This window comes from Mirounga angustirostris, unplaced genomic scaffold (genome assembly GCF_029215605.1).
Source record: "Mirounga angustirostris isolate CCGP_5_RB_7025 unplaced genomic scaffold, mMirAng1.0.hap1 SCAF_7, whole genome shotgun sequence".
Lineage (NCBI taxonomy): Eukaryota > Metazoa > Chordata > Mammalia > Carnivora > Phocidae > Mirounga > Mirounga angustirostris.
Window position 1 is genome coordinate 89,976,806 of NW_026991715.1, and position 27,301 is coordinate 90,004,106.

General features: G+C 48.6%; 2 protein-coding genes across 9 annotated transcripts in view; both read left to right on the plus strand.

Moving 5' to 3' along the window:
- The window catches only part of UIMC1 (ubiquitin interaction motif containing 1), a 164,414-nt gene extending 159,744 nt beyond the window's left edge, over nt 1-4,670 (plus strand). For all 8 annotated transcript variants that reach the window (XM_064596519.1, XM_064596520.1, XM_064596521.1 and 5 more), the window contains 4 exons: nt 877-1,048; nt 2,371-2,434; nt 3,495-3,537; nt 4,101-4,670. In XM_064596519.1, coding sequence (XP_064452589.1) covers nt 877-1,048; nt 2,371-2,434; nt 3,495-3,537; nt 4,101-4,311 — 490 coding nt within the window. In that variant the 3' untranslated portion in view covers nt 4,312-4,670. The remainder of the gene's footprint in view (nt 1-876; nt 1,049-2,370; nt 2,435-3,494; nt 3,538-4,100) is intronic.
- Nucleotides 4,671-4,801: 131 nt separating this feature from the next.
- HK3 (hexokinase 3) lies at nt 4,802-26,927 on the plus strand. Its single transcript, XM_045900582.3, has 19 exons — nt 4,802-11,020; nt 14,066-14,187; nt 17,012-17,174; nt 17,380-17,534; nt 17,621-17,740; nt 17,831-17,926; nt 18,779-18,878; nt 18,961-19,144; nt 19,603-19,758; nt 19,910-20,143; nt 20,512-20,807; nt 20,901-21,040; nt 21,120-21,239; nt 23,859-23,954; nt 24,143-24,242; nt 25,851-26,034; nt 26,126-26,281; nt 26,451-26,684; nt 26,773-26,927. The coding sequence occupies exons 1-19, from the start codon at nt 10,957-10,959 to the stop codon at nt 26,915-26,917; spliced, it is 2,865 nt and encodes a 954-aa protein (XP_045756538.1). The 5' UTR covers nt 4,802-10,956; the 3' UTR covers nt 26,918-26,927.
- The last annotated feature ends 374 nt before the right edge of the window (nt 26,928-27,301 follow it).

Consider the following 27,301-nt stretch of genomic DNA (forward strand, 5'->3'; position numbering starts at 1 on the left):
CTTTAGCTTCTTAAAACTAAGTTGATCTTAAGAATCAAGCAGACCTGGCTTCTGATATTTATTAGGTATAGGACCTTGGGGAGAATAGTACCTTCTTAATAGGGCAAAAGAATTAATTGAGAAATTGTGTTTAAAGGCCTTTGTACCAGTTCTTACCACAGAGAAAATACTTAATGAATGTTCATTTTCTTCCTTTGTCCCCTGTGATTCCATTTTCACTGATGCCCAATAAACCTTATTTCAAGGACACAATTTCCCCTCTTTCTACAGATTCTACTGTTATAAAAAGATAAAAATAACTATGTATATGAAGTTGCGCAAAAGCCTCTGGCAGAACCACATGGTTTTGGTAACTTCCTAGTTGATCTTGCAGGTTGTAGAATTAGGGAAGTCAGCATACAGACGTAATTTACTAATCAGACAAGTTCATCCACCCTGGTAAAAATGTCATCTTGATTTAATGCTCTTGGTGTTCCCCTTTCGGTCTAAATTTTAACTTCCCTTTGAAAAAACTATTACACTTAATTTCAGAAGAGTTTGGCAGAATATTTTATGTCTGAAGAGCAATCAGCATTGTTTGAGATAGTTAGAAGAACTGATTTCATTACCATCCCACTGCTGCAACAGCAGGATACGGAGAAACAGCCAGGGAAAACTGCTAATCACTCAGTCCTTTTGATTGGCGTCGGGTTAGTTTTATTGGTGATCCCGCTGAGCGAATCTGCATTGGTTGACATGTCTCCTCCACAGAATAACGTAAAAACACAATTGAGAGAGAGTAGCATAAAAACACAATTTGAGATATATCCAGGAGCCCAGAGGCAAAAGCAAATCTTAAAATATCTAAAAACTTTCCCCTTTCTTCTGATTGGCTAGGAATGAGAAGTGTTATCTCTGTAAATCCGTGGTCCCATTCCGAGAGTACCAGAGTCATGTAGAATCCTGTCTCCAGCTTGCAAGGGGTGACCAAGGAGCTGGGCCTGAAGAGAGCGGGAAGGTCTGCTCAGCTGTGGAGGAGAAGCAGCAGCAGCAGCTGAGGAACCCAAAGGTGTGTATGGAATGTTTTACGCGCCTTCCCTCCCCCTTTTTTTTTTTTTTTTTGCCCCTAGCTTTCCCTTTTCTGCTTATCTAGAAACAAGATTTTGTTTTAAAATTATATTTTCTTTTAATTAAAAAGTAATACATGCTCACTGTAGGAAATATAGGAAATTCCAAAAAAAGTATAAAGAATCGGGAAATTATCTCCCACAATTTAGCTACTTAGAGATAACAACTTTTAGTATTTGGGCCTATTTCCTTTTTTTTCTATGCATTTTTAATGTAGTTGAGACCATATGTATGTGTGTGTGTGTGTTTGTGTGTGTGTGTGTATAAACTTAACATCATAGCATAGACACCTTTCCTGGGTTTATTTTCAAACTGTTTTTAAAAATTACTCTTAATGTTTGTATCACACAGAAGTCATTTAACCATTCTCATATTATTGGACATTCAGGTTCTTTCCAATTCTTTTGTATTATAAGATTGTATTTGAACCATTAATCTGCGTACCACTGACTATTTCTTAGATTTCCTAAAGTGGAACTCATAGGGGAATGCATATGAACATTTTAAAACCTGTTGAAATGTACCACCAAATTCCTTTCCAGAAAGGATATCGAACCATACCCCCACTGCCAGGAACATATTTGAGATCAACTCTGTTTAGCACCTTGTGTGCCTGGTCTTAGGAAGCTGTGAGGTCTGGCCCCTGGTCACTGGGAAGATGAATGTGCTGTCTGGGCTTTGCAATTAGAGATCAGGAAGAGCAAATCTTGGCTTAGAGATCAAAGATAAAGCAGCAGCTCCATATTCTAGGCTTACTCACTTAGTAATCACTGCACACTAAGATGGATAAGCCATTATCTGTCATGACAAAAGAAAGGGACCCCTGTATAAATGGGGTGATTTTGAGGTAGTGATTTGGAGTTGGGGCTCATAGGTAAGTGCCTATATCATAGAGCCAGTTTATTCTTCTGACATCACTATCTCTAGAAGCTACCTTGAAACTCTTATTTTCTATTTTAAATCTCTCTAAATCTATCATAGGTCAAAGGCTACTGTTCTTTAATATGATCTTGGTGGAATAATTTGCCTTGACTCTGGTTATCCATTCTTGGATAATATTCTTGGCATGAAAATGTATTCTGTTCATCATCACAGTTTGTATTTTTACTTGTATACCCTCATATATTAGAAAGCAAAAGACTTTTCTAGAGCTATGTCCTATATTCCTTCTCTCCTGGAGACAACTGTGATCTGGGCTAAGGAAGTTGTATTTTAGATTCTCTGCCATGAGATAACCCTTTCATCTGTTTTTCTCTGTCATAGGAAAAAAACCGCAGTGAAGGCCGGCTCCTCAGTCTCTTGGAACAATCTGAGCACAAGACTGCAGGTGAAGACCCCAGGACCAGTTTTCTGAGCTTATGTCGCAGGCCTTCCAGTAAAAATAGCCACTGCCAATTCACTATTTGTTGGAGTTATGTGGGTGTACATTTGACCCATTAGCTAGACTTTGAGACTCAGTCTAGGTTATATCTCCCTGAAGATGGTAAGGACATACCCTGTATTGTTCATCATGTATTTCATTTCAGGCTTTATAAAGCCTGAATTTTTAGGAGTTGCTGTTAAGAAAAAAAAATTTCCAAATCACAAGGGAATGACACAAGCCCCAAATACCTTCCACAGAAACAGGCTTGGAAAACCAGACATGCAGACATTTCTTCCTCCTCCTATTGTTTTGTGCATCATTTGTTACTTTTAGTTTAGTGTCCCAGCCTACATTCCTGAGGGATTGTAGGAAGTAACTCTGTCTCTTTGTGCCTAGTATTTAGGGAACAGTAGAGTGGATTGGTTAAGAGCATTGCATAAGGTTAGTAATACCAACTTCATGGATTTTAAGGATTATATCTAGTAAAGTTCCAAACATATTCCCTGGCATAAGCAGGCTCTTGATAAATGTTAGCTGCTATTATTACTGTTGTTGTTAGTTGCTGTTGTTAAAATTCACTAGATGCAGATGGAAGAGAAGCGTTTGCTTAAGTCTGGTGAGATTTGCTTACCTTCTAGTTGTAACAGTTCATTTCCACTAAGCAAATCTGTTTTGCCTTCTGATGACTATAAAAAGGCAGCGTCTCCAAGCCCTATAGCCTGCTGCCTCTAGATCAGCATGTTGTGAATCTCTGCAGGTGGCAGATTTCTCTTGGCAACTCCTTGTTCCTCAAGTCCAGATTTGAAGTAGATTATTCAGAGGTTGTTCATTCAAAAGTGTTCACCTTGATACTTTTGCAGCTGAGCCTGTTGAATGCTAATGCTCACATTTTATGGGTCTGGGGATGGGGATCTGTATAAGACTGATGAAAAACAGGGCCCAGAACACAGGAAGCACATGAGCAATGAGAAGTGGTAATGATTACAACACTATTAACATTATTACTTTTTCTCTCTCATTACAGATGCAGAAATAAAGACCAAGTCTTCAGAAACAGGAAGCTTCAGGTGAATTGGGGTATACATTGAAGTACGGCTGTCAGCAGTTCTAGAAAAGTGCAGGCCTGGTCCTGGGTTCTGTGTATAGTGTGATATTCAAACTATTGAAAGTAGAAATCACCATGGAACTATGTGACCTCTCTGTGCTGCACCCCCCCGCCCCACCATACATATCTGGGCTAAGAATTGAATGGCTAGTTCGGTTTTATGGCGTTAAAACAGGCAGAGTGCAAAAGCTGTGACTTATTCTTCCCTCCTCACCCTGGTCTTCTGACCTAGATTTCAAGATGTTTGGGAATTTGGTAAAAAATAATTAAGGGGGAAAAAAAAAGGTTTGGGAATTTGGGTCTGAATTCTCATTCTCCCACTATCTAACTGTGGCTTTGGGTATATGATTTACCCAGTGTCCTTATCTGTGAAAGGGGGAATGATAGTACTTATCTGGTTGGATTATTACAAAGATTAGATGAACTAATAATGTGTGTAAAAGCCTCTGGTACAATGCATGACACATACTTAGTGCTTATTAGTAGGTGTGTGTTGAATTCTGAATTTTTCCCCCTTCTTTCTAGGGTGCCCTCACCAGGGATGGAAGAGGCAGGCTGCAGCAAAGAGATGCAGAGTTCCCTTCCACATCTCAACTTAAACGAGTCTCCCATCAAGTCTTTTGTTTCCATTTCAGAAGCCACAGATTGCTTAGTGGACTTTAAAAAGCAACTTACCGTCCGGCCAGGTAGCCGGACACGGACCAAAGCAGGCAGAGGAAGAAGGAGAAAACCCTGAATTTCTAGGGTCCAGACGTTGACAAAACCATTAGCAATAGGGGTGGGCCATGGTCATTAAGTCTTAGTGGCCCCTGTTTCATTGTTGAGCAAGTTTTGGTCCTGCAGTTTTCACCACCAGCATCCACGCAGCATTCTCGTTTTGATGTTTTCTATAAGCTATACAGACAATTGTGTATAGTATTCTGTTTTATAATAGTCTGATTCACTTATAGTTAAAAGAAAATTTAAATATATTTATGTTTGTATGAAATCTTATTTCAATAAGATGAAGATCTTCCTTTTTTTTCTTCTGTGTTGCAGGGTTTGGGGTGGGAATATTTAAATTGTGGAGCTAAATTACATCCTAAATTACATGTTTCCAAATTAATTCCATTACTGGTCTTTGACATACTGCCTATATTCACTGAATGTATAGTGCACAATTCTGAGCACTGTGTGGTTACTCCCTTCACCTTTCCTGACATCATTGTGGAAGACGCCAAGGCAAACTCCAACTTCTTATTTTGCTATCCCTACCATTCAGCAGCCTGTCACTTCATTTTGCTGCATAACCTAGTTAAGAATTCTCAGCCAGAGCATAGGACCTTTGAGGGATATCTCCTGCCATTCTTACCAGGAATTTGTAAGTGAATGCTCTGTTACTAGTTCCTATGCAATTATTTTTCTTCTAGATTAACCAGTGGGGATACCAGGCATATTCATCTATTAGAGCCAAGATTAGTTCTCTTGCTGTCAAAGGTCATAGCAGCAACAGGAAATAACTTCTATTTCAGTATATAGGTAGAGGAGTGCACATTCTTGACCAAACTGCCCAGGAGCTTTCACTGCAGAACAAGATGTGGTCTGTCTGCAGTGTACTTGCAGACTTCAAAGATGAGAGGGTATCGAATGGCAGAAGCAACTATCTGAGGGAGATGACCAAACAAGGACGTTAAGAAAGCTAGCTTTGGCCCAAGCTGATTTGAAGATGTAATAAAAGACTGTGGGAGGTGGCTGCCAACCAGGAAAGGATCCTGGGACAGGATAAATAGGAACATCATTCAGACTCTACTAACTTCCAATTCATCAAGTTCAAAGTTACCTTTCTCTTGATTTTAAGATGAAAATGAGGTATGTGTTAGACTAGGAGGGGGTGGTCAGAGATAGCTGGGATGGAAGGCACTGCATAGGCCTTTAAAATAGTTTTCTTGCCTGTGGCATTGCACACAAGCTCTTTGAGTTAAAGCAGGATGGCAGGCTCATGATTTCTTCCATGTTTTGGTGTTGGATGGCACCGACATTGTGGCCAGGATCACATAAATAATAGGTATTAATTTTTTGAGGAACTACTACGGTTTAGGTAATGTATGTACCTTCATTTAATCCTCACAGCAACTGTGAGGTAGGTAGTATTCTCCCTAATTTTCAGGTGAGGAAACAAAGGCTCAGGGGAATAAATAAAGCCACTTTTGGTGCATGGCAGTGAGACCACAGTGCCCCTCATAAATGCTTTATTTTGACTCTAGTATTGATTATTTTCCTTCTAACGAAAAGTAGTTTATTAGTAAGTTCTGTCCCATCAACTTCATTCTCACTAGTCTCTCTCATTAAATGGCAATTTATTGGAGGTAGAACATTATAAACGGGATAGTATGTTTATCTCTTTGCCTGAAGAGAAGAAAGGGAAAAGGCTGATTCTAGAAAGTGCAGTTTTTAGCTTAAAACTGGGCAATCTCCCTAGAACATGGCTTTGAAAAAGGTTACTTGTTTTTTTTTTTTAAAGATTTTATTTATTTATTTGAGAGAGAATGAGAGCATGAGAGCATGAGAGGGAGGAGGGTCAGAGGGAGAAGCAGACTCCCTGCCGAGCAGGGAGCCCGATGCGGGACTCGATCCCGGGACTCCAGGATCATGACCTGAGCCGAAGGCAGTCGCTTAACCAACTGAGCCACCCAGGCGCCCAAGGCTACTTGTTTTATTCTCCCTGTGCCAGTGGTACTGTGGGAGAGGCATTAGTGAGACAATGAAGAGACAAAAAGTCAGTGGAAAGAGTATCACATCAACCTGAGTCTGAACCCCTGCTTCTGATACAGGTTAACCTCTCTGAGACTTTGTTTCCTTGTCCAAAAAATGGGGAAATCACACTTACGGGGTTGTAAGGAGTAAGGTAATGGGTATAAAGGCAAAGTATCTGTCACATGAAGAAGATGATGAGTGAGTGGCAGCAGTTATTAATGTGATGCTAGTTTTGTATGTCGTAAGTAGTGTTTGGATGAGAGATGATAAAGCCAGAGAGAGATGGGATGCAGATGCAAGAGGAGACAGTTCTTAGAGGAGTGAGCCCTTGACTACGTTAGCTTCATCAACTACCAGTCTTCCCCAACAAGTTTAGGTCCCTGGGCATTTAGAGCTCACTTAGGACCCTTACATTTTGGGTTGTTTTGTTTTGTTGTGTTTTGTTTTTGCTTCTGAAAGATGGGAAGCAGATGTTCTGCTGGTGTTGCCAACTCTTGGAGAGCTAGAAATCTCCATGAACTTCACAAGCTATTACCATAAATTGGGGAAGAGGAGTTCTCTGTGTTAGGCATTGTGGTTGTGTAATTTCCTTTCATCCTTACAGCAGCCCTCTGGCAGGGGCTGTGCCTTGCCCATTTCCCCTGGGCACTCACCATTCTATTACATACCCACAATGTCCTATTGCAAGAACTTGCAGCTGTCTGCCTTAGCACATCTCTAGACTTGTGTGTGGCACAGCCTGGGAATGCCAGGTCCTAGGCCCCTGAGGCAGTCCTCAGCCAGTGAAAAATGGAAGTTGGGGGATAAATACTTGAGCCTCCTACCTCTTAGGTGGGTGCATACTCCACCAGAGTTCCCAGAGTTCCTCTGTGGGATTGAACCTCAGTAGCTCCCAGCAGCAACTTAATTTTGTACGCTCTTTTGGTTTCCTTTTCTTCCTACCTCACTTCCAGTTCCCCTGTCAGTGCTTTCTAGATCAGGGCTGGGACTAGGGTGAGGGACCCTCACTCTTGGGTTCATGTACAGGCAGATTTGGCACTTATGTGAAGGTAAGAGGGCCTCTTTACATTTTTTTTTTAAGATTTTTTTATTTATTCATTTGAGACACAGAGATAGAGAACATGAGCAGGGGGAGAAGCAGAGGGAGGGGGAGAAGCAGGCTCCCCGCTGAGCAGGGAGCCCGATGCTCAGCTCTATCCCAGGTCCCTGGGATCATGACCTGAGCTGAAGGCAGACGCTTAACCATCTGAGCCACCCAGGCACCCCCGGGCCTCTTTACATTTTGTAGCTAGGCACTTCACATGCATCACTCTAATCCTAGCCCTGGCCGGGATCGCTTCCTAGTTAAGGTATTTGCACTCAAATTAGGTCTGCCTCTGGGGAAACCCAAACTAAGGCAAATCCTATGGAGAAAGTAGTCTCCCATGTTTTATGCTCGGAAAACTGAGACCCAGAGAAATGAAGAGATTTGCCTAAAGTCATACAGCTGGTAAATGGGATGGGATTCAAACCCAGGTCTGCCTGACACTAGAGCTGATGCTCTCTGTACTTCACTACCCTACCTCCTACCTCCCACTTAAGTCCCCAAACTCAATGGAAATTTTAAGTTTGGATGGGCTCATTCTCACCTGTGAGGCAGAGCAGCTTTGGCCCTAAGTTGATTTAGTAGAAATTGGGCTGAGGGGAAGGCAGATAGTAAGTGGGTGGTAGTACCAGTGGGAAGATAGAAGAATGTATAAACCCAGAGTGGCAAGGCTGCTGAAGCCATATGCACCAGGAAGGGAGGAAGAGGTTACTTCCTCTCAGTTTCAAAGCCCTGGGCTATTGAAGATGTGGTGCTTCAATTTAACAAAAATTAACTGGTACCTATTATATGTCAGGTCTAGATCCTGGGCCCTGGGGCTCCAAAGATGAATAAGAAACATTCTCTGGGAACCCATAGTACAATGGGGGAAGATAAACAGATGATTTTTTTTTTTTTAAAGATTTTATTTATTTATTTGACAGAAAGCTAGAGAGGGAACACAAGCAGGGGGAGTGGGAGAGGGAGAAGCAGGCTTCCCGCGGAGCAGGGAGCCCGATGCGGGGCTCGATCCCAGGACCCTGGGAACATGACCTGAGCCGAAGGCAGACGCTTAATGACTGAGCCACCCAGGCGCCTTTTTTTTTTTTTTTTAAGTAGGCTCCACACCCAGCACGGAGCCCAGTGTGGGGCTTGAACTCACAACCCTGATATCAAGACCTGAACTGAGATCAAGTGTCAAATGCTCAACTGAGCCACCCAGGTGCCCCTAAACAGATGATTTTAATAGACCGTTGTCAATGCGATGACAAGCCAATCCAAGACACTGGGATCAATAGACCACACTCAGCTGGGGTCAGGGCCAAGAGGAAACTCATCAGGAAAGGCTCCACAGCATTGGTGGTGACTGAAGTCTACTTTAGAGGATAAGAAAAACTAGGTAAAAAGTCTGGAGATGGCAAAGGGGGGTTATTCCAGATAAATCAGCATGAACAAAGACAGCAAGAAGGAGCTTGATGGGTATAGAAGATCTGCAAGGCACACGTGGGGTAAAACGGTGTGCGGGGAAAGGTGGGGAACTTATTGAGGGCCTGTGTGCTTGGCTGCTGGGCACTGTCAGCTGTGAGAAGCAAGCCTGTGAACAGCTCAGAGTAGGGAGAACCTGGCTCCTAGCCCAACCGTGGCTGCAACCCACCTTTCCCTGACCACCAATTCCCACTTCTCAGTTCCTTCTGGACAGCTGGAAATTGGTACTAAGGGGTTATGAGGGAGGCTTGTCAGGATTTGTCCTTCTCCTTGTCGGTCAGTGGCCATCTGGCATCTGAAGAGAACTGTTGGCCACTGCTGTGCCTCTGCTACAGCCAGAGTTGTCACAGCTGCTCACAGACCTTAAGCCCAAGGCACTTCCACCCTCCATAGGCCCTGACACAGACCTTCCCTGACACTTTGCCTAGGGACCCCTGCTCCTGGGGAAATAGATACAGGACTTCCAGAAACATGGGTAAAAAAACCCTGGCATTACTTGTCAGGAACATATACTTACCCTGGCCCAGAAGACTGCGGACTCTGGCTGTCAGCATGAATCACATTCAGTTCCATATTCTCTCTGAACTAGAGAAAAGTTGAGAGAGACTAGAGCCCCAGGCTAGGCAGGATGTTATGGGTGATGGCCACTCTGTCCTCCCTATCTCCACCCCTAATTTCCCTGTCTTTCAGAGCCTGTATGTCTGAAATGTACAGCAGGGTTGATAATCTGGCATGTTTCCAGGCCCAGTCATGCCAAAACTAACGCAAGAGCCACTGTCCCTGGTCTCCATCCTGGTGTCATATGGAGGCCATGTTCTGTCTGTAGATAGTGGTAGGGTTAACTGCTAATGAGGTAGCCCAAAGTTTTAAAATATGTGTTCACCAATTTCCTGGAAATGAAAATTCATGTAGTGTGTCTAGTCTCCTATCATGGTGGGTGTCTTAGTCTGTTCAGACTTCTATAACAAAGTACCACAGATTGAATAGTTTATAAACAACAGAAATTTATTTCTCACAGTCTGGATGCTGGAAGACTCAGATCAAGGTGCCAGCATGGTTGGGTGAGGGCCCTTTTCCAGGTTGCAGACGCCAACTTCTTGTATCCTCTCATGGCAGAAGGGGCAAGGATGCTCTCTGGGGCCTCTTTTATGAGGGCACTGACCCGTTTATTAGAGCTCTGCCCTTATGACCTGATCACTTTTCAAAGGCCCCATCTCCTAAAGTCTTCAACTAGAGCATTAGATTTTCAACATAAGAATTTTTTGTTGTTGTTGGGGGGGAGATGAGATATAGATATTCAGACCATAGCAGTGGTCATAGTGATGCCCCAAGGTTCTATGCATTCAAGACTAGTTTGGGGAAAACCAGCTTTGTGGCCAACACCTACTGTAGCCTGAGATTCCCTTTCCCCTTCTGGTAGAGAAGACCCAAGGTGTGAACCTCCCTCTCTACCCCTCCTTGGCCTACTATCTCAAGGCTAGACTCCACAGTCTGGCTGCTACCTCTCCCATCATATATCTGCACCTACATGTATCTTTAGGTCTTTGGAGTTGAACTCCATACCATGAAGGTGCCTTGTGCTCCATGATTTTGTACATGCTCTTCTCTTTGTGAAGGGTCACCTCTGCCAGCATACTGCTGTTCTTCCTTCAAGGCTCAGCTTCCTCAACTTGCTCTGCCCACTCTAGGGCAGAGTTAGCCTCTTCCTCTTGTGTTCCACATTGCCTCTTGCTTGTTAGTACTTAAACATTTTGGAAAATTGTCTATTGTGCTGTATATTTCTCATGCTAGGCTCCTCCATCTTTCCAGAGGTGAGCCACCACCTCAAAACTCAGACTCTGAGTAAAGTGGGTGGAGTATTACAGAGGGGATGTCCCAGGGTCCTTGACCTAGTTCAGGGTTCCAGCTTCCTGCAGTCATCTTGCTTAAGTTTGCACCATAGCCCTGCCTACCCTGGGCTTCTCTTAGGGCAGACTCAGAAGGAAGTGCCCCTTCCTGAATTAACTGATAGCTAGATAGTGGTGGCCAAGGAAGAGGGTGGGACATTACAACTCAGGTGACCCGTGAGTTTCGTTTTGGGGTGCAAACCAGGTTAGTGGGATGCCTCACATTGAGAGAGAAGAGCTCACGCCTGAGGAAAGTGACCAACTGCTTCTTCTCCCGGGTAAGACCCTCCTCTAATTCCTGCTTGCTTCAGCCCCATCCCCTCACCTTCTTCTCTCCAGCTTGGCCCATGCTAGCAGAGTAGAGGCTGGAACGACTAAGCCAGCTGGTCCTCGATGATAGCTCCCATCCTTGGCCAGGGTCCCTGGGATCCTTTTCAGAAGGGAGACTCATCTCATGTATCTGATTCAGCTGAGTTAAGCTAAGAGGCCAACTGTTACTCAAACATGTGCAGACCCTGGCTGTGTTCTGAGAACCTAGTGATGTGGGAGACATGTCCTTCCCCACCAGGCTCAGCTGGAAGAGGCAGACATGAGTACATTTACTGGAAGTATAAATACTGAGGTTTCTTGGAGGAAGCTTCACAGTCTCTGGCATGTAGAAGTACTGAATAAATGTCCAATAGAAGAGTGAATGAGTAAGAGAGTAAATGAATGAAAGAATGTCCGAGTTAGCTGGGACTCAAAAGGAGAGTGAAAGCTTACTCTTTGTGTAGTGATTGGCCCTTTCCAAGATTATAATTGCCTCAGTTATCCCATTTTATCCTTGAAACAGACCTGTAACATTCTGGGAGTTAACATTCCTATTTGACAGATTTGGAAATTAGGTATATGTGATTTTGAGGAAATTTGTTGGAAACTGATTTCTTAGTTCCCTGAATAAGGACATCCCCAACCCTCCCCCCCCCCCAAATTTTTCAAAGCTGTATTAGCACCTATCTATGTCAAACCCTGTGCTGGGCTGAAAATGCAAATGACTCAGACACAGTGGTTCCAGACTTGAGGAATACTGTGAATAAAGGCTGGACAGCAAGAGACAGGGTGAAACTTGTAGTCAGTGTGGCTGGGGTATGAGGGGGAGTAGCAAGAGAGGAAGCTTGGGGTCTGCAATGCTGGATAGAGTTTTAGACTTTTTTTTTTCTGTAGCGGGAGATATCACAATGTGAAGGTTTACCTCCTTTCTTAGGGGAGATAGGGCTGGGGAATGGCATGATAAAATCTATTTTTGCCCAGTCATTCTGGTGATGTGTTGGGAGTTGGTGGGGCAGGGAAGTGGACAGTATCAGTTAGGAGGTTGTTGAAATAATCAGATGGGAAGAAGGTCTAGGGCAGTGGCAATGGGAACCAGGAGGAGGGGATACACGGGAGAGTACTTTCTGTTCTTAGCTCTTTCAGCCTGAGACCTGATTGCATAGAGGAGGTGAGGGTCAGGGATGTAGACAGGTACCTGAATAGCTGTGTGGGTGAGCAACCTTGATGCCTCCAGCCAAGGTGAAGGACAGAAAGAGTTTCATGGGTAAAAGTGAAGGAGAAAATGAATGTGTATTTGACCATGGAGTTTGAGGAGCCTTTCCAGCATCTGGAGAGTGATGTCTAACAGACCATCAGAATTTGGGATTTGGCTCAGGACAGGGATTTGGGAGCCCTGACACAGAGGTTTTAATTAAAACTTGGAGTTGATACAAAGGGACTGTGGAGAAGAGGGCTGTGGGGTGGGGTGGGGCATTGTTAAGGGGGAGAGGAGAGAAAGAGTTATGAAGATTTTGAGGGACTCAGGAAGGAGGCCCAGGAAAGACTGGCTGTCGAAGCCAAGGGACGAGAATTTTGTAGTGAAGAGAAATCTCATGGCTTTGCATGCCTGACAGAGGACAGTAGGGATGGGGACTGGGAAAAAGACTGGGATGGGGCAATCAGCAGCTCATAGGTGACCATGAGGAGGGCAAATTCATGGGCATGATGGGAGTGGAAGGTGAGGAGTAGTTGCAGTGATGGAAAAGTATCTTCCCTAAAGTCTTGCTGTTACAGGAAGAGAGGTAGACTGATTGAGTGGACAAATGCCTTCTGCCCATTTGGGGGCCTTCACTGCATTTCCTTTTTCCTTTACCCCTGAAAAGCACCTGAATCACTGAAGGCACCCTTGGGAACTTCTTGGAACAGCAATACCACCTCTAGCTTGAATTAGCAAAATACCAGACATTTCAACAGTGTGCAAAGGACTGTCAGAACCATTAACTCCTTTAATCCTCACAAGTACTGAATTTTTGTTCTGTTATAGAGGAGGAAATTGAGGTTCAATTCAGATTCAGCTAAATAAATCTGAAAGCACACTCTGCACAAGGTTCTTTTGCTCTCATTTCATTTGCCCCACACAGCTCTTTGACATATGTTGGTCCCCATTTGGCAGATTAAGAAAATTAGGCCTCCAGATTAGAGACCTGGTGCTAGCTCCTTTGTGGACAGCTGGGTCCTTGACTCTGAGAACAAGGCTCTTTCCATTCTGCATCACTATACCTTGCAAAACCCACCCATGAGCTGATATCTCATGATGCACATTAAATTTCCCAAAGCATTTTTCAAGTCTTATTTAATTCTTACAATAACCTTGTGAAAGTAGATATTTCCTCCCAGATGAAGAAACTAAAATTCAGAGAAGTCATAAATGACCTGCCCGAAGTTATGCCACAGGTGGAACCCCTTTCTGAAGTGCAGATCCATCCCTGTCCACTTCTCCCTTCAGGATGAAATTTGTACACCTTAGCTTGGCATAAAGACCATCCACAGTCCAGCTTGCCTGCTTCTCCAGCAGGTCTTTGGCTCCTTGTTACCTCGAACCCTTTGTTCCAAACCTCTAGAACATCACTGAACTCCCAAGCACAGTAGCACGTCCATCTCTGTTACTGCCCGTGTCAACCATACTGCGATTGTTGGTAAGGCTGTGAGATCCCTCAGGACAAGGCCGATATCTGCTTTGTACTCCAACATCTGGCACAGTAGGCATCAGGAACTGGTAAATGTAAATGAATGACAGAATGAATAAATGGCATTGGGATTAGAAATCAGCCTTCCCAGTGCTCTGTTAATATATGTGCTTCTGGAAAACAGGGGCCTTCTGCTTGATTACTAAAGGATCATTGATGGTCAGAGGTTCTGAGCTCTGCGTACAGCTTTCTTCCTGGTCCTCTTCTGAAGGACGAAAGTTAAGGGCCGCAGCCTCTGAAGGCCTGTAGACTATGTGGTTCACCTGGGCTGTCCCTTTTCTCCTATAGGTGGCCACCCTCCATTGTGGAACCACATGGACTCTATTGGGTCAGTAAGGTTGCGGCAAAGGGAAGGAGCTCCTGGCTGTTCCCAGGAGGACTTGCCCTGCCCCTCAGACAGCTCTGAGCTGGTAAGTTCAGCACTGGGTTTCTGACTCATGCCTATTCAAGGCAATCAAGAGCAGGATCAGTTGAAGATGCCATGGGGCCATGGGCTCACAGCCGTGCAGCCCTTTCTAGTTTATCAACCTTTCAGATCTGATCTAGTAACTATCTCCTTTGTGGCTCCACACAACAGCAAGGTGGGGATTATCTTCTCATTTACAGCTGAGGAAGAGGGGTCTTAGAGAGGTGAACCGATTTGAGTTTTAATTCATGACAGGAGCTTGAGCTGAGGTATTTCAGTACCAAAGGTATTACTTTTGCCACCTTGCCACACAGGTGCTGTCCCTGCCCTGAATGGGTTGACATAGTCTAGAAAGGACCCTCTTGGGGTTTTCTGGCAGAAGACTATATTCTTACGGCACTTCCTTCCCCTATTTCTCTAGTTACTCCTGCACATCTCCCTCCCTTCAACATGGCCACTGCAACAGGCACACAGAGATGATTTCAGTGCTGAACTCAACTTGGAGGTTATTCTTCAGCATTGTCTGTATGCCTCAGGTTAGCTCAGACTGAGTTTCTTTTCTGTCATCTTGACCAAGATTTAGAAACGCTTGCATATCACACCATTAAGCAGGAAACACTTGTGTAAGTCATTTCATATCTCCTAGTCTGTTTCCTCATCAGTAAAATAGAAGAAAATAAAGTCTAATCCTTCTACCCCCTGGAGGATTAAGTGAGCTAATGGTGATGAAGGACCTGTACAGAGGAGGCATGCATGAAAGGGTTCTTGAATTGTTCCCTGCAGTTTCTTTAGTTGTCCAGCTTGTTCTGACATCTGCTGGACCTCACTTATTGTGCAAACTGTGGGGGGCATCACCCCTCACTGCTTTTCATGCTCCCACTTCACCCTTGTCCAGTCTCTTCCCCAGACCCTGCTGTAAACATTTCCTTTGTATGCAACTCATGGCTGGGCCACAGAAGTGAGAAATGACATGGCCCCTGGGGACTCAAGGGCCTTCTGAGTATGATTATTTTCTCGGCCCTATTCCAAGGCCACACAGCCAGGAAAAGTGTCAGGGCAAGGACTCAGATGTAAGTTTTCTTATCCTATGGGGTTTCTTCACTGCAACCTTCATCAGCTTTGGGTTCTTTTCAGGTGAAATTGCTAGTTTTTATAAGACTTCACATTCATGTGGAAACACTTCTTTAGTCAGATCTGGGTTCAAATCCCACTCTGTCCCTTAATAGCTGCTTGGGTTATGCAGATGATTGTTCCTCTCTGAGCCTCAGTTTCCCCATTTGTAACATAACATAGGAATAACCCTTCCTAGTGTGCATGGCTGCTAGAAGCATCTCCTGTAATGTAAACATGGAACTGAACATCTGGCACTCCAGTTAGGATCATTTGCCTCCTCAGGGATCTGTTTTCCATTCTCTTCCTAAAGCAGAGGTGGAACTGAGTCACCCCCATCTCCCTCACTGAACAGCCTCTCCTACCTGGCTCCCCCTGCCTGCTTATTCAGATACCTGGTTGGTTACTTTACAGATATGGGTCCAGTGTGGGGTAGTGGGTCATAGGAATGGAATTCCTGTGGGACAGGCGGTGAGGACCTGGGAAAGGCTAAGGCCAGGAGAATTAGAGTCACAGGTTGGGACTCCAGCAAACCCAGGGAGGCTGCTGCCATCTCTTTGAAGGACAGGCCAGAGGGTCATCTGGGGGAGGTTTCCATATAGAGGTGGAGTACTGGGGCTCCTCTTAGCTCTCCCACAATGGGCTACTGGTGGAGAAGAACCTTGGGTGTGCCATCCTCTGCTTTCTGCCTGCCTACCTGTCCCATCGCTCTGATTCACCCCTGGCCGAGGCTACCCCCAAATCCACCCCCTCACTCTGAGGAAAATCCCTTTATCCTCTTCCCCAGATCTTCAAATGGCTTGTTCCCTTCCTTTATTTAGGTCACTTCCTCAGGGAGAACTTTCTAGACCAATATCCAAAAATACATTTTCCTCCCCTGGTCACTCTCAAACTTCTATTCCAGCCTTAAAAAAAAAAAAAAAAAAAAGGTACTGTTACTACCAGAACCATATTATATGTTTATTTGCTTATATTCTGCCTCTATGCTGAAATCTGTGCTCCACAGGAACAGAACTCAGCTGGTTATGCAACATACAGTGCTTGGAATAGTGTTGGGCCCCTAGTAGGCGCTCAATCAGTGTCTGTGGGAAGGATGGCTGACTGATGGCAGGACTGTCCTCCACAGTGTGGCCTCCAAGTTCTTCTGAGCTGAGCTTACTTAGGCTCCAGAATCAAGTGGATTGGAAGAGGGAAGCACCTGAACGTGAAATTCATTCCCACATTTGTTCATTTGTTTGCTCATTCAGTGAAAGACAACTCACTAAGCAGCTCACCTCTGGGTACTGAGGAGACAGAGTGAATCAGTGGTATGACAGGAGAGGCCTCACTAAACCCTGAATTCCAAGAAATGGAAGGGGCAGGGGACATAGGGATCTGAGAAGGAACCGCCAGAGAATGGAGCAGGAGAAGGAGGTGGGTGGGTCTCCCCTCCAGGAAGGAGCCTTCTGAGATGGCAGGAACTAAGTATGGGCTGTGGGCAGCAAGAGAACATAGGTGTGTGAAGAGGTGAGGAGTGGGGCTGGGCAGGTGCTGGGGAGACCAGCAAGGCTCAGAGAGGGCTTAGGCAGGGCTCTAGTCAGCCCCTGGGAAAGCTAAGGGAGGTGCTGGTCTGGACTGGTAAAGGGAGGAGCAAGCTGGGCGGGGCAGTCCTGGTTGGAGTCAGAGAACTTGGGTAGGCAATAGGACTCCTGCCCAGATATTAGCCTGTTTCTCCCCAGGTGTTGGAGTGTCTACAGCAATTCAAGGTGACGGAGACACAGCTGCGGCAGATCCAAGCCAGCCTCCTGGGCTCTATGGAGCAGGCACTGGGGGGACAGGCCAGCCCTGCCTCTGCTGTCCAGATGCTGCCCACATATGTGGGGTCCACCCCACATGGCACTGGTGGGTGGCATAGACCAAAATGGGTGCTTAGGCCTGGGGAGAGAATTCTGATCTGGGGGAGGGAGAAGTTCCTTATCCCTCTTCCCAATAAGGTTCCCAACTCTGAGCTCCCTTAATGAGACTTTGCAGTCCTTGGGGGTATTTCTGGGAGGCAGAGGGCTTGGTCTCGCCAGCTGCATGCTTTTCTGTGTCCTGTTTGCCCCAGAGCAAGGGGATTTTGTGGTGCTGGAGCTGGGGGCCACAGGGGCCTCACTGCGTGTTCTGTGGGTGACCCTGTTGGGTATTGAGGGACATAGGATGGAGCCCCGGAGCCAGGAGTTTGTGATCCCCCCAGAGGTGATGCTGGGTCCCGGTCAGCAGGTAAGAGCTCACTGCCGAGTCTCTGTGCACTGGCTGGGTGGCTGGGGCTCTGGTGGGCAGAGCTGAGCCCCCAACTTGTCCCACAGCTCTTTGACTTTGCTGCCCACTGTCTGTCTGAGTTCCTGGATGCACTCCCCGTGGACAAAGAGGGTCTGCAGCTTGGGTTCAGCTTCTCCTTCCCTTGTCACCAGACGGGCCTGGACAGGGTGAGGCAAAGTGGGCATGGGGACAGTAGGTGGAGGAGTTGCAGCCCCATGAAGGCTGTTGGAGGAATGACCCAACTTTTCTGCCCCCAGAGCACCCTTATTTCCTGGACCAAAGGTTTTAGGTGCAGTGGTGTGGAAGGCCACGATGTGGTCCAGTTGCTGCGAGATGCCATCAAGAGGCAGGGGGTGAGTGGAGGCAGGGGCAATGGGAGGGCTGCCTGTGTGGCTGGGCCTGTGCTTCTGGGAAGGCCTGCTTTCCTTTTCTATGTATATCCTTTATCCAGTTTAACCCTGGGGTAAATGTTGCTACCATTCCCATTTCATATGTAAGGAGACTGAGGCTAAGAAAGGTCAAATAAATTTTCAGGATCATAGGGCAAAACAAAGATGAAAAGACTTGACCCTGTCTTCAAAGACCTCACAGTCTAGTGGGAAAGCATTCCAACAAAGGATTGTCCCTGTCAAGGAGGTGGTTCCAGTGACTCTGGTAGCACTGGGAAGGGCACACCAGGGCTTGGGCAGGGGCTTGAAGGAGGAGTTTGCCAGGGCATAAGCTGGGGCTGGGGTGGAAGTTCTGTTTTCAGAGAAAGGTATATGCAAACACTTGGATGCCAAAGAAAGGTGGATCTGGATCCATCTGGACTAACGGCAGTGATGCTAGTGGATGGAAGTCAGGGCTTAGAAAGCCAGGTACCTACAGTGCAGTCTTCAAGGTGTCGTGCTTGCTCACAATCATCTTGGTCCTGTGGGAAGCACTGGTGTTCTGGAGTTGATGACTGAGTTTGGGAGCCTTTGAGAGCCCCAGGGCCTGAGTAGGGGGTGGAAGAGACAAGGGGGAGTGTGGGATGGGAGGAAAATTCTTTACAGTGGGGGAGGACCTAGAGTATATGTGTGGGCATGAACACACATTGTGTTTCATGGACTCTGAGCACCTCCATCAAAGCCAGGGCCCCTCCATCAAAGCCAAGGCCCAGCCTTGCCCATCCCCCACACTGCCCACTTAGGTCAGCCATGACCTCTGCCCTCTCCATTGTCCAGGCCTACAGCATCGATGTGGTTGCCGTGGTGAATGACACAGTGGGCACCATGATGGGCTGCGAGCCAGGGGTTGGGCCATGTGAGGTCGGGCTTGTTGTAGGTGAGCCATGGGTCATTTGTGATGATGGGTGGGGGGTTACAGCTACCTGATGGGCAGGTCCTGATGGATTCATCCCTGCCAGACACTGGCACCAATGCATGTTACATGGAGGAGGCAAGGCATGTGGCAGTGCTGGATGAGGACCGGGGCCGCGTCTGCATCAGCGTTGAGTGGGGCTCCTTCAGTGATGATGGGGTCCTGGGACCAGTGCTGACCACCTTTGACCATGCCTTGGACAGAGAGTCCCTGAATCCTGGTGCCCAGAGGTGGCCTGACCTTCTGCTCTATGGCCTATCACTCTTCTGCTCCCTTCCTTGCTGCTGTCCCTGAACTCAGGCCCTTAGGCCCCTCCCTATTGCTTGCTCATAGGGTTTCCAGGTTGCATCTTGGGGGGCCCTGGCCAGGCTCAAAGAAGGAAGGGCTCAAGATTCTAGAACCCAGAATTTTCAACCCATAGCCCTCTCTTATTCCTGACAGGTATTGGGGATTAGGGGTAGCAAAGTATTCCCTGTCCTCCAGGAGCCCCTCTGAACCTAACCTAAGCCAGAGGGGGCAGCAGGGTCTGGATAAACACCCATCTATCTCCTGGGAAGCCATTGCTTCTGGAACCGCCGGTCTGGGGAACCCCAAAGAAAATGATCCTTCTTTTGGGGCCCTTGGAGGTGGGGCCAGGTGGGCTAAGGGCTTAAGGAAAGCTCTGTCCAGCCACCCTTCTTACCTGTAGGTTTGAGAAGATGATTGGGGGCTTGTACCTGGGTGAGCTGGTGAGGCTTGTGTTGGCTCACCTGGCCCAGCGAGGGGTCCTCTTTGGTGGCTGCACCTCCCCTGCCCTGCTGAGCCGTGGCAGCATCCTCCTGGAGCATGTGGCTGAGATGAAGGAGTAAGTAGAGAAAGCCCGTGGGCTTAAACAAGGGGCTTCTTGGCTTGGGAGAGGGGAGGTTGCTCTGTCCCCCGGGTAGCCATGGGGCTGGGGGAGGGCAGGGAGCTTTGGGGCTACTTGAGTCCCAAAGCAGTACCCTCTGTTCCTCCAGCCCGTTGGCTGGGGCAGCCCGTGTGCATGCTATCCTGCGGGACATGGGCCTGAGCATGGGGGCCTCGGACGCTGAGCTGGTGCAGTACGTGTGTGCAGCCGTGTTCACTCGGGCTGCCCGGCTCTGTGCTGCCGCCCTGGCGGCTGTTCTTGCCCGCCTCCAGCACAGCCGGGAGCAGCAGGTGCTTCAGATCACCGTGGCCACCGGAGGCCGAGTGTTCGAGCGATACCCCAGGTACTGGAGATACACACAGTCCCATGTGGGCAGGTAGTATGGAACATGTGCGTTTTCCATAAAGACCCAGAGGGCACTCTGGTACCATGTGTGCAAGGCAGTGGCCAAGAGTGGCACCCAAGCAGGGTAAGGTCAGATGGGGACTAAGGGAGGCCAGAAGTCAGAAGAGAGAAAAGATGCTTCTCTTTGGGTGTGTAAGGCAGGGGGACTCTGGGGGCACTGGGAGCACTAGAGACACTGGGCATAAGGTTGGTGTACAGCTGGATTTAGAACTGAAGGGATTTGAAGTGATGGGGCCCAGGGCTTCAGCAAGCCCTGGGGTTCAGGCTCAGGTTCAAGCCAGGTATGCCTGCCTTGTGTCTGTGTAGTTTCCTCAGCATCCTGCAGGAGACCGTGATGCTCCTGGCCCCCGAATGTGATGTCTCCTTCATTCCCTCTGTGGATGGGGGTGGCCGGGGAGTGGCAATGGTGACGGCTGTGGCTGCCCGCCTGGCTGCTCACCGCCGCCTGCTGGAAGAGACCCTGGCGCCTTTCCGGCTGGACCATGAGCAGCTGGCAGCGGTGCGGGCACAGATGCGGGAGGCCATGGTCAAGGGGCTCCGAGGGGAGTCCTCATCCCTCCGCATGCTGCCCACTTATGTCCGGGCCACACCTGATGGCACTGGTGAGGACCCGGCCTGAGCGTGGGGCTGGAATATGGGTTCCTGGAGGTCACAGAATGTGCTTTGTCCTGACACTGAGGATCTCTGTCCCACAGAGCGCGGGGACTTCCTGGCCCTGGACCTGGGGGGCACCAACTTCCGGGTCCTCTTGGTGCGTGTGACAGCAGGAGGTGTGAAGATCACCAGCCAGGTCTACTCCATCCCGGAGTATGTGGCCCAAGGCTCTGGGCAGCAGGTACCCAGAGCTTGGACCTGATGTCAGGGGCGGGGAAGGACCAGGGCTGGGCCACCCCCTGACTTGCCCTACACCTCAGCTCTTCGACCACATCGTGGACTGCATTGTGGACTTCCAGCAGAAGCAGGGCCTGAGTGGGCAGAGCCTCCCGCTGGGTTTCACCTTCTCCTTCCCATGTAGGCAGCTTGGCCTCGACCAGGTGAGGGAGGGAGGGCCAGGAGAAACCATCTCCACGGGATTTCCACCCTCATACCCTTCAGGGAATGGGCAGGAGGCGGGGGAGAGGGCTTCAGGTATCCTGGGCCGGGGATGGGGGTGGGCAGAAGCACTGCTGGGCTGAGCCAGCACCTAGCCTTGGTTTCACTGGACGTGGTGTGTGCAGGTGGAAGGGGTGTGGTAAAGTGGCCTGGAATCCAGGGCTGTAAAGAGGGCTGGGATGCAAAAGATTATGGATTCCCCTGAGGGCTGCCAATGGGCAGGAAAGTGGAGCCAGGTTAGGTCTGGGCACTTGGGAGCAGTGTAGGCCCAGATCAGGGCTGATGAAGGAACACACTGACTGTCCACTTCATAGTACACCACGAAGCCCTGGCGTACTGATCTAGGGGACCTGCGGGGAACAGCATTAGTCCCTATTTCTCAAAAGGGCTTACGGTTGCCCAGTTTCTTTGCCCTATGTCAGCTTCCCGAACTTGCTGTGTCCCTCTGAGGCCTGGCTTGGTGTTGGGCGCCTGACTGGAAAGGCAGAGCAGCAGGCACAGATCTAGACGCAGCAGCCCCTAAGCATATACCTCTGCATATCCTTCGACAGTGCACACACCTGAGGCCTGTCATGGAGACGGCTCCTCCCATACTCTGGTCCAAGCTCCCAGGAGTCTCCTCCTCAACACCCCCAACTTCTGCCAAAAAGCCTCTTACGAGGAGGAGCTTGCTGCCCCTCAAGTTGTCCACTATGCTCTTCCTGAAAAGCTCTGCCTTCTCTACTCCACCCAGCGTTCGTGCAGTTTTCAGCTCTGCTCCAGCTCTGACCTCTCTCAGACACATGCTTCTGTACTTGGCTTTCTTTTACACAGTGGCCCTTTGGAATCAAGCATTCAGCAGTGTCTCTCTGCTGGTATGCTCCACTCTAGACTAAGCATGCCGGCACCATTTGATTATTCCTTGTAAGGTGTGAGAAGCAGGTGGGACTCAGTATGCAAAATCAGGTGTGCAAGAAGAAACGCGGTCCTATTCATTTTCTAGAACTGAGCTTAATTTCTGTGTTGAGCCCACGTTCTTTTGGGGGTGTGTGAAAACTTAATCAATTTGGGGACCTCTTTCCCCAGGCAGGGGGCCCCTTTCAGCTGCACAGCATCCTTTGCTGTGTATGGGCAGACACTCAGGGAAGCCAGGAGATGTCCAGGCCCCAGCTGTGTGGACTCTGCTTACTCTCTTGGTTCTTGACACCTCCCTTGACAACTCACCTTCCCCTCCATGGGGAAGGAGGACAGAGACCTACTCTGCTAGTCAGATCACTCAAATCTCTTCTGTCTCTAACCTTCCCACAGGAGCATGGCCCAGGTAGAGGCATAGGACACCTTTCTCAGGAAACTCCAAAACCTGGCTCTTAGGTTCCCCCAGCTCCCCTTCCCCAGACCAGGGGTCTTTCTTTTGTCTGGAAGCAGGGAAATATGGCTGCTACTTATGATCTGGGTTCCCCCACATTAGCCCTCCTTCTCAATTGCCCTTGCACTCTCTGGTTTCTGTGTTTGAGATGAAGAGCATTGAGCACTCTGGCTGTGGTTACATAGGAAAAGGGATAAAAGGAAATATTGTTGGGGGAAGCGTCAGTTCATATTTCTAAAATCTTCTGCCCCAAAGATTTTCCTCTTTTTTTTTTTAAGATTTATTTATTCTAGAGAGAGTGCAGCAGGGAGGGGCAGAGGAACAGGGAAAGAGAGACTCTCAAGCAGACTCCCTGCTGAGCATGGAGCCAAGACCAGGGATCCCACGACCCTGAGATCATGACCTGAGATGAAGTCAAGAGTTGGACACTCAACTGACTGAGCCACCAAGGCGCCCCCCCCCCCCCAAAGATTGTCACACCTGCTCTGCAGGCTCCTACTTTGGGCAGAGCTGTCATTTTCTAACAGCAGGAGAATAACTTCCCCTGCCCGCTCCCTCAGAGGAAGCATACTTAGAAAAAATAGTCCTAGACTGTCAAGCCCATCACTAACTTCACAATTTAAGGTCAGTTTCTCACAATAAAGGCTTATCTGTCTTGTCTCTTCCCATCCTGCCTAGGTGTTCTGGATTCTGGCTTTTCCTTTTGTCCTTCACTCATATCTGGAACACATAAGTGAATCTCCTGTTGACACGGCTCTGTCCCTAATTCCTCAGTTTCCTTCCTCTCAAGTGACTCTTGCTAGTTCTTTCTAAAAGAGCAGAATTTTCTGTCATTTGGACCTCTGAGCCTTCTCTGCCCTCCCCCTTCTCATACACAGCACTCATTTTACCAGCTCTGTTCCTAACCCAATTATGAAGGGCCATTCCTTCTGGGCAACTGTCTTAAAACATCCAGACTCTCAGACCATCTGAGCATTCTGGCACTAATAATAGAAGACACAGGTTGGATGGTTATTAATAGGTTTCTTTACACTGGAAGGCTCCTAGGGAGTTAGGAGGGAGCAGAGGGCAAGGCCCTCAACCATGTGGCAGAGTAGGCATGGAATCCTGCTTGGTGAGGGGGGATATCATATGCTTCTGATGGGATACAGGCTTTGGGGAGGAAGAGTGAGATTCCAAGGGGCCTTCATCTTCCTCCCCACCTTTGTCCCCCCAGGGCATCCTCCTAAACTGGACAAAGGGTTTCAATGCATCAGACTGTGAGGGCCAAGACATTGTGTGTCTGTTGCGGGAAGCCATCGGGCGAAGAGAGGTGAGGAGTCTGCCTTCAGGGGTGCTTTGGGGCTGTGGCAGGACTTGAAAGGAGCAAAGGGTCTCCTGCTTCCTGACCTGGGGGGAGGGTGGAGTGGGTGGCTCTCTGCAGTAGAGACCTCTGGGTCCTGCACTGGTTGCCGTGACAACCGTGTTGCCCAGCAACTAGCAGCATCCTTTTGTGTGTAGGCAGTGGAGCTGAATGTGGTTGCCATTGTCAATGACACGGTGGGGACCATGATGTCCTGTGGCTATGAGGATCCCCGTTGCGAGGTCGGCCTCATTGTTGGTGAGGAGGGCCCTGCTCTTTTGTGTTCCTACTGCCTGATGTTAATTCATTACCTCCTGTTGATTCCTCAGGTTGGACGTTCCTCTGGCCTTGGGGATGTGGCACCATTCCCGCCTGACTCAGCTAGGCCCTGCAACACTCATTTGGGCTGGGTGTCTGAACTTTGCTCAGCTCAGCTACTGATTCATAGTCATTTAAGCTTTCTGAGCCTCAGTTTGCCCTTCTGTTAAATGAATCTGAGCTTTGGAGTCATACAGATTTGGGTGGAAATACTAGCTCTGCCACTTCCATCTGTATGACCTTGGCCAAATCACCAGAGCCTCAGTTTCCTTCTAAGACAGAGATAGTAGTAATGCCTATCTCAAGGATGGTGAGGGTGAGAGGAGAGGAAACAAAGCATGGCACAGTGCTTGGCCCATGGTACACACTCAGTGCTTGGAACTGGGTAGAGGCTGGTGGTGGAGGACAGAGAATGAGCTGTGAGGGTCCTTTAGGTAGCCCAAGTTCTGAAGTCTTTATTAAGCGTTTCTCCTCTGGCCAGATAGGGGCTGGATGAAGGGGCAGGAAGACTATACATAAAGATGGGGGAAATACCTATCTTCTCAAAACCCACCATTTGGTGGGGATTAGGCCCAGGACAGCATATGGCAGTCAGAGAGAGCTGAATCTGACTCTACATAACAGGGTGACAAGGCCAAGATCAGAAAGGAAGTGGTCCTAACAGGAGTGGGACTTGAAAAGAGTGTCTAGGTGGGGGAGGAGGACTCCCATAGGCTTTTGGGCATCAGTCTCCTAGGGCAGGAAGTAAGTGATAGCCTCCTTTTGAAACTGGGAGCTTCTTCAACATAGAGCCTAGAGTGGGGAGGTGCTCAGGAGAGGTATGCCTAGATGGCTTTATGAATAAACTAGTCAGAGGAAATCCAGGTGGGGCTGACAAGGACACCATCTGCCTAGAGCTGACCATGTGTTGGGGAGAGGAAGGGGATATCTTTACCCAGAATGTGCTTTCTGCCTAGAATGCCTTTCTTTCTGTGCTTCCTGGCTTCAAAGTCAAATCCAAACATCATTTCCTCTCTGTAGCTTTTCCTGACCCTCTAGGTGGGAAGACTCAGCTGTGCTCAAGGCTCCCATGATGCTCTTTTTTGCACTTCTATTTGGGTACATACAGGCAATATCAGAGTTAGATGCTTATTGCCCACTCCCTGGCCACTGTGGGGCTCCTCATGTCTGATTCCTGTCTATGTCCCCAGCTCCTGGCCCAGAACCTGCTAGTTTGACTAAAGATCTGGAAGGCTAGTCCAGGGAGCTTGGGCCTCTCCCCTGCAGACAGCGGGGGAGCTCTCACACATCTGCCAGGGGTGCTCTGGCATAGCATGGAAGATACAATGATGATGGTGCTGGTAGGGAAAGCAGTGGAGGCCCAGACGGGCTGATACTGCCAGGGTCTGCAGAAGGAGTGTCAGGAAGGAAGGCAGACCAGGACATAGGACAGGTTGTGAGTGTGGGGAAATGGAGAGGTAAGAAATGAGCCCAAATTTTGCCATCTCAGTTTGGGAAGGGCATAGAAGGGCACTTATCTATGTCAGTGAATGATTTCTACCTCTGCAGGAACTGGCACCAATGCCTGCTACATGGAGGAGCTTCAGAATGTGGCAGCCGTGCCTGGGGACTCAGGCCACATGTGCATCAATATGGAGTGGGGTGCCTTTGGGGATGATGGCTCTCTGGACTTGCTTAGAACCTGCTTTGATGCAAATGTGGACCAGGCATCCATCAACCCTGGCAAGCAGAGGTATGGGTGGGTCTGGGCAGGGGCAGCTGGTGGTGGCTGGCACTGGTTAGGGTAGCAGGTAGGGTCTCCTGATCTTTGTGCTTTCACGCAGCTTTGAGAAGATGATCAGTGGCATGTACCTGGGGGAGATCGTCCGCCACATTCTCCTGCATTTGACCAGCCTTGGAGTTCTCTTCCGGGGCCAGCAGACCCAGGGCCTTCAGACCAGGGACATCTTCAAGACCAAGTTTCTCTCTGAGATTGAAAGGTGCCTAAGGCCTATATTGCCTCCTTCCATCTCCCAAAAGAATCTATCTATTCACTTTGGGTAAAATGCTGGTTGGTGGGAGGCCCATTCTGGAGGATGGAGAGCTCATGGGGTGGGAAAGCTAATGCAGGACCCTGGCTCTCTGTGCTCTATTCCTTCCTGTCCCCAGTGACAGCCTGGCTCTGAGGCAGGTCCGAACCATCCTGGAGGATCTGGGGTTGTCCCTGACCTCAGATGACGCCCTGATGGTCCTGGAGGTGTGCCAGGCTGTGTCCCAGCGGGCTGCTCAGCTCTGCGGGGCGGGTGTGGCTGCTGTGGTGGAGAAGATCCGTGAGAACCGGGGCCTAGAAGAGTTGACTGTGTCCGTAGGGGTGGATGGGACCCTCTACAAGCTGCATCCCCAGTGAGTCTGGGTGCTGGGATGGGCAGGGAGGAATGGCCCCTGTGGGATCTGGCTGGCCTGGGCTCACCTCAGCCCCCCCTCCCCACAGCTTCTCTGGCCTGGTGGCAGCCACAGTGAGGGAGCTGGCCCCTCGCTGTGTGGTCACCTTCCTGCAGTCGGAAGATGGGTCCGGCAAAGGTGCAGCCCTGGTCACTGCGGTTGCCTGCCGCCTTGCCCAGATGGCCCATGTTTGAAGAAGTCTCCAGGAACTACCCTTGCTGAACCAGAGCCCAGGCCCCACCTGTCCCCAGCCACGCACGACTCCCAGAATAGCCCAAGTGTGGCCCTTCTGTGGCCACCAGCCTTGACCTCTGGCTTTCCCAGAGAGAAGTAGCACTCAGGTTAGCAATATATATATATAATTTATTTACATTCACGTCCGCTAAAATCCCTACGCGCCCCGGCGGCCGGGCAAGGCTGTGTACATAAGGCCAAGTGTAAGTGCGCGAATGCACTTAAGACAGAGTCAGGGCACGAGCTTCACACAACAGGCCCCGCGTGGGGGAACCGGCCAGCCCCAGGAATGGGCACACCACGGCACGCACACTTGCCATTGTCCAGCCCGGGACTCCCATTGC